The sequence below is a fragment of the Ambystoma mexicanum genome, chromosome 8, assembly GCF_040938575.1.
Source record: "Ambystoma mexicanum isolate Mex_15411 chromosome 8, UKY_AmexF1_1, whole genome shotgun sequence".
NCBI lineage: Eukaryota > Metazoa > Chordata > Amphibia > Caudata > Ambystomatidae > Ambystoma > Ambystoma mexicanum.
The window spans coordinates 397,420,008-397,432,067 of NC_090929.1; the positions used below are offsets into that span (position 1 = coordinate 397,420,008).

Here is a 12,060-nt window from a genome sequence, read left to right on the forward strand (position 1 = left end):
GCGGCACCACCCGCCGTCAGGAGTTCTCCGGGGTTTCGCGCTGCAGTGCCACCTCCACGCCTGGCTGCTGCGGCGCCCCAACCGCTACACTGCTGCCAGATGCAGGGCGGCCTTGGCAGCCCCACCTCCACCCCCTCAAGTAGAAGCGAAAGCTTCACTTCAGCTCCAAGCAAGGAGGGTGCTCTCCCGCGGGCAGTTCTCCCGAGCGGCGGCGTCTCTCCTCCAGGTCCACCCCTCCTCCACTCCTCGCCGGGACTCCAAGTCGCTCAACCGGAGCCGCACCCTCGGGAACAGGCGCAAGCCCCCTCCTTCCAGGGCCACAAGGGATTTCACCACCGGCGCACCGCATCTGGGTGCCAAAATAGCGCTAGAGTCGGCAGGATTTTTTCCGGATTACTAGGGTTGCCGGAGAGCTTCACAGACCCGCGGCCATATTGGTCGGGCTCTCGAGTGCCACCCGCATTGTAACTATTTATGTAAGAATACCATCATCCATCTTCTCTTCCCCACCCCACTGGATTCGTATTAGAATCTTCTCTGACACTATCGTCGCAGAAATATATTTCAGAAATTGAGGATCACAGAAGTGAATTTCGGATAATGTGATATAAGAGGCACATATGCCACATATGGTTCTTGCATAGGCAGTGCTCCAGATAAGATTTTGAGGTGGGAGTATTTTACGCATGATTTTTCAAATTAGAGAGTAAATGCAATTTCAAGAGAGTGAAAATGAGTTTTCTCCTCTGCAAGAGTAAAATGTATCCAACATACACCCAATGCATACGTAAAATCAGACCCGTAGCCCAAAAGAGTTGTAGATCAAAGTTGTCTGGCTTGGCTTTAACGATTTTATTACACTTGTGGAAAATATTCTGCCATAAAATAACTCACAAGTACCTGGTACTTAAACAGCTTCATTTTCAAAATAGAGCCTAGAAACTCTGTTAAGAACTACTATAGATTGAGACTGATGTATTGCCTGCAGAGGGAGTGTGAGTAAGCAATTGTTGGCATATGATTTACTTACAGGAACTTGCACACATAATCTTAGTAAAAGTCACAAACTGCTAATCTACCTTTCCTGCTGTCTGCTGCAGGAAAATAATGTGGATCGCCAGACACTAGTTAGCAATATCACTTCAAATAACCAAAAAGTGCATGTAAGCTGACTTGCATTATGGTGGGCATATTCATAGTTTTACTGGTTTATTGTTTGTGTACAAAGCCAAAAAACATAATTCTGACTTTTAGGAAGAAATGCAGGCAAGTGCATAAGTTGAAGATTGGTCCCAAAGCTCTGCTTCAACACTAAAGTGTGTGATCCTGGACAAATACTTTAGCCACTGTGCCTTTTTATCAAAAATAGAAATTGCTACTACAAGTGATTTATTTCCAACTAGTTACTACTCAACCTGACTGGCCCCTTTTCCACTGTTCGACCTGTAGCATTAATAGTAGGGACCATTTATGTAATGCACATGACAAAGTTTGTCTCTTGGCTTACTCCTTGCTGCTTGTTTAATATAACTTCACATGAACTCCTCGAGTATTAAAGACTTGTCTGTACCTTCCCCATCTTCTACTTCCATTCTAGGAGAGCAGTCTTGATTGCCTGATAGGTTTCCTCATAGATAGTCAAGAATCTGCATCTCGGACATAACACGCATCACAGCAAATTCAGCCCATGACCACTAATCACATCAGTGGTGGAAGTGGAAAAAAGGAACTAGTGGTCCTCTGGTTGTATCCAAAAAGGAGGGAGTAGGATGGCCGGACAGATGAGGTGGGAGGCAGGGTGGAGTATGGGGACAGGGGACCAGGATCACAAACCTTGGCTGAACAGTGAAGCAGGGATTTTAATCCACTCTGCAAATTTGGCCACATACCTTCCAAGCGTTACTCCGTACAAATAGTTTGGATTTGAAGGCCTACAGTAATGATGTCTTAAAGAGTTTACTTCCAAAAACACAAATTGCATATTAATGCCACATGGCAACATGTAAATCCTTACATCAACATGTTAAGCCTGAATGGTAAACTAGAAGTCCCAAAAATCCAGTTAACCCCACTGTACTTTCAGTGATTTAATAAAAGAAGTTGTGTAATACACTCAGATATGGAGATTATTTGCAACCAACCTCCAGTTCATTGTCATTCATGATGTTGAAAACATTTGATTAGAGACTTAAAGCAACTTTTTGTGCACGTCAAGCTAGTAGACATCATGGATTTAAAGCGCCCATTTAATGATGTGTTCATATAAACACATCGTTAAATGGCCGCTTTGTGTTGCTCACTTTAACTATCACATATGTGCAAGGTAACTGGTGTTTTGTGAGCTCTTTCATTTGGAAATGTTGCATCATGCATATGAAAGGCTCTGCCACTGATAAAAGAAATTAGTTTGTAACCTGAGCACTTAACGAACTGCAGAGCCACAGACGCTGAGTTTGTGCCTGCCTAGCTGAGACCTGGTAAACTGGCAGTGCTTGAACGTCGGCCTGAGCAGATTCTATAACTGGAGCGATCGAAGGAAAAAGTGTCCAAACGCAGATCAGATAGCTGCAGCGAAAGGGCGGGTGCTCACCTGGCTGGTGTCTCTTGGCGTCACCACCCAGTGGCGTTTATGGCCTCCTGTCTCAGCTGCGAGCCCAGGGCTACTCTTCCTGTCGAGTGAAGGACAGTGGACACGTGCGCAGGAACATCTCGCGAGGGGAGGGTCGAGGGCAAGCCCTGGATACATGTCTCAAAGAGAGACTGGGAAGGGGCGGGCGGGGCCGCGCAATGAACTCTTGCCACGTGGTGTGGTGTGGAAAAAGCATTCGCAACTTGACAAAGCATGATTGGCATGTGACATAGCATGATTGGTAGTGGGCGTGATTTCACCTTGTACTTTAAGTTTAAGGTCCTTGAATTGTGCGAGTTGTACTGTTGGGAGTCTCATGGATGGGAGCTCACTGTTCATGCTGCTATTTAATGTTTGCTATTTAATGTTTGCCTCCACGTCCCTTGGGCAATCGTATCAGTAACAGCCTCCTCCTCAAGCCTTCGACTGAGCCAAGATATTACTGACCCATAAAGGCCCCCCATAGGCGAAATGTCCTTTGTTTTTGTTTTTACTCCTCTCATGCGGAGCTCCAGGCCCCCATGGGAATCATCCCAGATGTCTGGGAAGGCAGCAAAACAGTCCCTGGAGACATTCCCTAGAGGACGCCTGTGGTCTGCATTTCATTCTATAGGTGCTTGCATTCCATAAACTCCAGCACTGTGCACCAACACTTCACTGGTGCACATTGAAGACTCCTTTTGCCCTCTACTGCCATCTAGTGCAGGAAAGTATGCTTTTTAATGAAAATAAATACAACGTAAACGGTACGCGGAAGAAAATGAAATGCTCCGTAATGGCTATAATTACATGCGTAAAAAGGCACAATACGCACCTTATCTATAGGGCTGTGCATAGGACTGCATTTCTATATTTTCTTCTGATACCCAGATTTGGAACCTATTTTTGCAGTCCCCTATTTAGCAGGGTTGAGAAGCTGCAGGAAAGCCAAAATATGTTTAGAAACATTGTTAATTAAAGGATTTCATCTCAACTCGGATATCCATTTTGTGTGTTGCATGTTTATATGATAATTTCTCTATCTTACTGTAGGATTAACACAGCCTTGTTATTACAGAGTAATTGAGCAGCCGAATCTGGCTCTGAAAGGCAAAGGAGGTTCAATTAAAGAGGAAGCTCATGCAAGACCCTGTGATGAGAGATACATGGACGATAAAATTAAAGAATTAACTGAGTGTTTGCACAAAAAGGATGGCGAGATTGAGGTAAATCTAAATAGATCTACGTTAATAAGACATATACTTAGATGAATTCAGTAGACCATTGCCTTTTTTTAAATGAAATATATGTTGTCCTCGCTACTGTTATTGTTCCTTAATGCCTTTTTAAAATTCCTAATTGGTTTGAGTTGTGTCTTTTTTTTTATTGTGATTTTTTTTTAAATATCACTTAGCTGGTTGTTGCCATATTCGTGCTACAAGCTCAAAACGTTTTGCTTCTTTCTGTAAATTTTATTTGACCCCAGTGCCTATTGCATCCCAGATAGTCTTCTACCATATTCTTTTCACTGTTTTGGAAACCATGCAGCACTTCACACAAGTGTGGAGCCTGAGACATTGCTGGTAGCCAGCAGATACTCTGCTACCCATTAAGAATGAAATGTCCACAGTGTGACAATATGTTCACTGATTTTAAGGCCAACTCTCACGGAACTGAATTTAACTAAACAAGCAACAAATAAGCATCAGAACCGAGTATGTCTTCTTATGTATTTCAATGAGGAGATTAATATGTTTTGGGTTATTACATTTTGAAGCTATGAACTTTGTAGTTCTTCTTAAGTGTAGTTTGCTTTACACCTGGGGATATATAATATATATAATTAGCATGATAGTTGTCACCAGTGCTACAGGTAGGATTTTGGCGTGAGTATTTTACTTCCAGCTTTTAGAATTGGAGAGTAAATCCAATTTCAAGAGTAAAAATGCGTTTCTTCGCAAGAGAGTAAAAAAGTATCTGACAACTATCCAATTTGTGCGTAAAATTAAAACTGTGTTCGAAAACATTAGTGACAAAGATCTTGTTGATGCCTACTACCCAGCTTCATCTTCATTATACTTGGGACACCAAAACTCTGTTGGGAACTACTACAGATGCCAGCTAGTTACATCATAAATCAAGTCCCTCACTCTACCAGCATCACCTCTCGGGCCAACTGTTGCTGCCTGGCAATACCTGCTTGACAGCCACTCCATGTTTTTGCTCCATCTCTCCTTTCCTTTGCTACTCTGTTTCCCCGGACTCTCACTTTCTGTTCTGCCGCTCACTCTTGCTATACCACGTTTTGAGGTCTGTTGCTCTGACACTCTTCCATTTATTTATTTTATTTGTAATGCACATCGACAAAGCCTGCAGGCATAAGAGCGTAGGGACAGACAGACAGACAGACAGATAAGACCATACAAATCTGGACGAAAGGCATTCTATTATTGCTGTTTCCCTCCTACATTGTTCTGTATCAGTTGATAGAACTCCTCTTCCTCTCTCATGTCAATACTCTGGCTATATCTGTTTTTCATTTTCTCTGTTGTGGTTGCTTCTCCTTTTGATTATCTTTCTTGCAGTGCCTCTTATGTTATTGGTCTGCATTTCTCTAATCTGGATTTTCTATTTCCGGATCTCCCCGTCTGCTGTTGGATCTGTGTTTTCTTATTTTACTGTCTCTATATGTCTCTTTTGCTCTGCTTCTATCCCTCACTCCTATTATGTGTGTGTCCTATTATTTACCTGTGTTTCGATACTCACTTTCTTTGTTGCTCTCTTATGTAGCTCGTTGGTCTCTCTCTTCCTGTTGCTTGAATTCCTGTTTTGGATTGTCTAATATGTTCTTTGTTCTCGCAGCCTCTCTCCCCCACCCCTCACATTGTTCTCCTGTATTGCTTAGGTTCAGAGTTACTCTTTCTCTCCTTTTTGTCTTTTGACATAGCACTAATAAATATTTAAAAAGCTGAAAATGCCTTTTCCATTTACAAATCCAGCGCAGCTTTACCATTGGGGGCTCCTTTTTTAGATGTGTGCAAACCTTCTTTTGGCCATTAGGCTGGGAATTATAAAGTTAGTGTGTGTGTGTGTGTTTGTTTTCTGAGCCATTACAGGTATAGCAGGCCTGATGAGAGGGGATCTATGTGATCACTGTGCCGTTTTTACTGCGACCACCAAAAATGCTTATTTAAACAATACAATTGAACACCCTTTTCACCCCATATAGTTTCAGGGGGAGACCCCTGGAACCCACTGCTACTCCCTACATTCATTATATACTGTACCCAACCCCCCCCCCACATATATATGGGGTCGAAATAAAAACTTCAACATTTTCAGTGGTCGCCTTAAAAAAGGCACAGTAATTGTATGATCCCGATGAGAGGCGTGTGTTCTGAATCACTGAACATTTATTAGTCCTTTTGATAAGTCGAAAGCTAAGTAAACTCTGTTACACTTGAATGTTACCTGCAGCTTAAACACATACCTCTGATGCAGATGCATTAGCTCACCTATCAACAGGATTTGAACTAACAGGTTACACAATGATCTCTGCATCAGGGTTATTGACCAACTGAGCTACCTTTCCCAACAGGCTGTTGACTTGCAAAGGCACATAGGGTTATGGCACTGGCAGTTCCATGTGAGGCTTGCCTTATATAACTGGCTTGTCAAAATCTCTCAGCCTGATTGGACTATCCTACATGAGTCAGTAGATTCATAATGAGGCTTTGAAATGTGCTAGAGTTTTGGTAGTGGAACTCAGTAATGTGACATGAGAGAAGCAGAAGTTTTGAAAAGCGCAAGGCAGAGTTTGAGGGATTTAAGTATATGACAGCATTGCCATCATCTCACACTGTCCGCCAGTGTACATCACACCAGCTAAGGAGGGTGGTGGGAACTATGTACGTGAAAATACCACCTTTGTTACTGCAAGGTCAAAAATATGTAAAACACATTTTCTGTATTTTTAAAGCAGGGGAGACCGCTCGCAGCACACCCACTCCCCATCCACCCACTTGATTAAATACCCCTACCCAACGCCCTTCCCCACCTGTTCATTGGGGGACATTTTTTGTTTTCTGTTCAAGGTTTTCTATATCGCAGTAATGGGATTCAGGAATTTTGTAGTGAAACCTGTGGGAAGAGGTCAAACTGTTCTTGCTCGGTACTTTAGCTCTTCGCAGAAAATGCCAACACATGTTCGTGCTTTGTCATTACAGCAGCTCTTTTAAGAAATTCAGGTACTGTCCCAAAACATAGCAGTCCTGCTAGGAAATGTGGGTATGATGTAATCAGCTCTGCTGTGAATAATTGGCCCTGTGCCATGACATGCGTATAGCAGCTCTGCTGACTAATTTGGCTACTTTGTCTGAATATATAGCAGTCCTGTTCAGAGGTACCTGTACAATCTGTGCCACTGAAAATATATACAGCACTGCTTCTATCGGCATCCATTATACACGCTTGCGTTGAGCGGGTGGTCAGAAAGGGAGTTAGTAAAGTTCAGACTACATGCCCAGCTAGTGCCTGCTCTCCAAGACAACAAACTACGTACAGTGCCCTTTCATGCATGCACATGGACACATACAATCTTAAGACTAAATAAAACACATCTTCATATAGAATACCAAAAGCTTTTCCTTCTCACAAATGCCAAATTACGGCCTGCTGGGAGGTTCTTCTAAAACTTCGATACCTGAAACGCAATTGATGTGCTTCTGTGATGAAAAGAAAACGTAAGTATGAAGTGCCCATGATGCTGCAACTGCGCTCCCTCTATTAAAACAGATCAAAACAGGAAAATGAAACAGAAATGCAGCACTAGTTTAAGACCATTTTCATTTTACACAATTCTACATGTGTATTAACGCAATGTGAATAGCATGCTCATGATTCAAAATGCTTCAATAACACTGTGACCTACAAAATGCAGGCAGTTGAAGAAAGTGAACAAAACACAAATTGCCTTCTACATTACACAGAAAGTATTATCTTGTTAGAATTATTAACAGATAGTGTTAAAAAATAATAGACCAGGACTCATCCCAGTTGCTTCTTTCAAGGAACTGTGTCGATTGCTAAAGTAAAAAGTGGGTTTGCAAGCTGTTGCTGGCTAGCCTGTCTCCATGACCACCAAGGTTTATGGTGGTGCTGCTATAAATAGCCTGTGTAAGCTGTATGCAAGGAAGAATGAAAAGGGCCGTATTGATGAGATTTCTTTACGTAAAAAGGCCTTATTATTATTATTATCTTTATTGTTTTGGTTTTTATAAACCTTTACAAAATTATTCAATTATTTATTTAAAATGCACAATTTAAACCAATACAAACAAACTAATCATACTCATTACAATCCTATAAAAACTAAAGTGTATACCTTAAGATAATAATTCACTTTGTTAAAACAAACGACCTTTCTTAAAATTACCAAACATTAAAAGACCATTTTACATCACATTAAAACACGTAAAACTTCATCATTTTAAACAGTACGTATAAAAGTAATTCATAACATCTCATATAATCCTTCAGTTCGTTTCACGTATTTCAGTAATTCATGTTACATCACATATTATCCTCAAGAATTCATTAACTCGTATTTTCATTATCGTTGAGTTACCGTGAAGCATCTCGTACCAAATATTTTCTATATTTACATTTGATGTATCATTGACAAATTTTGATAAATATTCAATCCTTTGCTTCATCAGTCTTGGACAAATCAATAACAGATGTAATAGTGATTCCTTTGTATCAGGTATATTACAATGTCTGCAAGTTTTGTAAATCATCTCATTTTTGGCACAAATGCTTTGTATCTTATAGGTATTCAAAACGTTAAACCGGAATCTCATTGTTGAGTTACGAAAGGATCTCGATGGATATTTCATTAAGTATTTCTCTGGTACTGCGTACCATTTTCAAAAGGAGATTAACTGTGTATATAAAGACGAATTTAGAACCACCACGTTGTTCTCTAGCCAGTCATATGCTTTTATCAATTCGTTCACTTTCCGTGGGTTTACTATTAAGGTCTCATTTGTAAGTCTGAGATCCAATAATTTCTTATCACATAACTTTTTTAGATCTTTCATAAAAACTCCATCTAGATCCTTTCCCAGAGTTTGATACAATGAGTTTGTTTCTCCAAGAAGACACTTACGCAGTAAACTTAGTTTTTTGTGATATACTATACTCAGTAACGATGTCAATCCTAGTTCATAGCATATCATTTCCATAGGAATACATTTCGGTAGGAGTCTCAATACCTTACGCCATATACATGCTTCAATGTTTTTTAGATATGGCAACAAATCACTTGAACAGAATTCAAGGCCGTAAGCCAATTTTGGGATTGCTTTTGTGCGGTAGAATAGAATACAAGCGCTTAAAGTACATTTTCCATATCTCCTTTCTATTATTAACATCTGATTCGCAGTGCAAAATGCTTTCATTTTGAGTTCCTTCTTCATGTGTACTGGAGAATGTATAACCCAAATATTTCAAAATCGGTTGATTTTTTTATTTTTATGCCACCACAAAACATTACCAAAGATTCTTGTTTCAGTGGTTTGGTCCCTGTTTGATAAATCACCGTTTTGTTTGGGTTTATTAGCAGTTTTCTTTCATTTATAAATACTTCAAAAGAAGTATCATTCTCTGCAGACCAATTTTTGTTCCATCGAACAGGAGAAAGTCATCTGCGTATGCAGTCCACTTTATGGTTGTATTACCAATCTTCGGGGAGAATAAACCGCTAGTATCCAGAATTTCACCTACCCGGGATACATATAGACTAAATAATGTAGCAGCAAGTCTACAACCCTGACGCAGTCCATTGTTCGCAATAATTTGTTCTGATAAATCGCCTTTATTACTTAGGCGTACTTTCAATACGGTATCTGTATATAGCATTATTATGAGTTCTAATAGACCTTTATCCATTCCTAGATCATCAAGAGTCCTCCACAGTATATGTCTATCAACCTTATCAAAGGCCATGGAGAGGTCCATTGATGCAATATACAGAGCTTGATTACCTTTCGTCTTAGCCTTCTCCTGCAGACTTGTTACTATCAAACCTCCCATATCCGTTCCCATTGATTCTCTAAAACCTATTTGTCTTATATCCAGGATATTATTGAGGTTAATCCATTTATTTATTTCTTCCAGGACTATTGCAGTAAATATTTTTGATTCAACATCTGATAGCATAATTGGTCGGTAGTTTAGAGGGCTAAGTCGGTTACCTTTTTTGAATATTAGGCTTGCATATGACAACTTCCAAGATAGCGGAATAATTTTATCCCTTATGATCTGGTTAAATAAGCAGTTCAATAGGTTGGCCCATAAGTCACTATTATGTTTTAAAGTAGTGTATGATAAATGATTTGGACAAGGGGTGGACGACCCTTTTGCCTTTCTAATATACTTCAAGATGTTCTTTGTTGAAATGTCCAAAACCCATGGATGGATGCTATTATAGTTGATAATTTCCTTCACATTCGAACAGTTACATAATTTCTCAAAGTTTTTCACCCATAGGTCTCCTGCTATCGGATTCATTGAGAGCTGCAACTGCGTAATTTCAGTGCCATTTATGAGTGACCAAATTTTGCGAGTACGGTTACCTTCCATAGCTGATATCATTGCTTCACCATCTCTTTGAGCCATATTTGCTCGATGGGATATGATCCAATTTTTATATACTTGTTTACAATTCTTGATTTTTTAAATAATTTCGTCTGAGGTATACTTTGATTTTTTTTATACTACGCGCATCTTTACGCAGTTGTGACTTTCTTTCCTTTATTTCTTTATCAAACACATGAATACTCTTAGGTGCTATTTTTTGATCATATGTTTTCCTTACATTTGTTCTGTCTAACGTTTGTTGTATATAATCTTTGAAAGTTCCACCGGAGTAGGTTACCAATTTCCACTCAAGCGGATAAATCTGATAGTCATGTAAGAGTAAAGAATTAACCTTTTATGGTTATGACTGGTCCATTTAACCCTATTTCCTGCTGCATTAATTTCCAAGCGTACATCACATAAAAAAACTCATCCGTTTTTGTTTATACCAGGGAAAACATGTTGATATCATTGCATGATCACTTTCCTTAATACCATGAACTTTCAGATTACATCTAACTTCAATAAAATGATTGCTTACTATTGTATAGTCTAGAATTGAATTCAAACCTCTAGTTTGCCAAGTAGGAGTGGTGTTATACATTGGTTGCATTCCCAAATTTGAGGCAAATTCCAGCCATACGCAACCTCTATATACTTTGTTGCTGAGGTAGAATTAGCTCTTAATGATGCTTACACCCAAGTAGCATCAGGAATCTCTAGATTGCAGTCAGCGTTCAGATCACCGGCTAATAAAAGTGCCCCCATTGGATATAATTCAAGCCAGTCCGCTATCCTGCAATTTAGGTAATCCAACAGACCGATATGCTGTTAATTCGTGCGTGACACTACATTCCAATAAATATTAATTATCATAATATCTATGTCTGTTGGGGTTGTTTTTAATTTAAAGGTTCCGATTATCACGCAATCCATTATCAGCTGATTGGACATCATGGTGATATTTACATCTGATGTGTACGCCATTAAGAGACCTCCACTGGGGCGACCAGATGAGTCTTTATTCGCTTTCAGATTTATGGCACCATAGCCACCCCACAACAAATTTCCAATTACCCATGTCTCTTGTAATAATACAAAGTCTTACTCCTCTAGTGAACTCACAAGTTCCTTATTTGTAACCATTTGTGAGTAACCCCTTGTATTCCAAGAGACAATGCTAAAGTTCTCATATTGGCTAAAGCGGTTTCCTTGCCGATTTTAAATTCTCTATCGATTCTCTAAGTGACATTGCAAGAGACCTCCATTCCTGCATGTCGATCAAGTGAGACCTTGCTTCCACTAGTGCTGTTCTATCATATTCTTTATCTACTGGTATCTGGGCTCCACTTCTATCATTACCTGAGACCACTGGCATATGTGTGTTAAACTCCTGATTTTTAGGAGCGTCACTACACACAACATCCTGAAATTGCAATACATGAAAGCCTCTTTTGTAAGGCTCCCGCCTCCTTTAATATTAATGTCCTTACCAGTGGTGAGTTTCTAATCAATCTAACATAATCATATCTCTCATTATGAATGAAGTCCACAAGTTGGATATCAGCAGATGATATTAGTCTTCAGGTATTTCGCTAAATAAAGATAAGAGGTAATGTCTGTTAAGTGAGCTCGGTCCTCCTTCATCAAACACATAGTATATTACAAGGCTTGGTACATTTGGAAAGGCAAGACGTCTTAGATTTTGAGTTACAGGTCTCTAAGCATCTTTGTTCCAGTAATTGGAATCATACTCTGATGTAGATGTATATCCACCATTTTGCGTGGAGTTGATTACAGGCTCCTTATAT

General features: G+C 39.8%; 1 protein-coding gene across 5 annotated transcripts in view; it reads left to right on the plus strand.

Annotated features, from left to right (window-relative positions):
- The window catches only part of CDK5RAP2 (CDK5 regulatory subunit associated protein 2), a 2,172,192-nt gene that overhangs the window by 263,853 nt on the left and 1,896,279 nt on the right, over positions 1-12,060 (plus strand). For all 5 annotated transcript variants that reach the window (XM_069609888.1, XM_069609889.1, XM_069609892.1 and 2 more), the window contains exon 8: positions 3,687-3,834. In XM_069609888.1, coding sequence (XP_069465989.1) covers positions 3,687-3,834 — 148 coding nt within the window. The remainder of the gene's footprint in view (positions 1-3,686; positions 3,835-12,060) is intronic.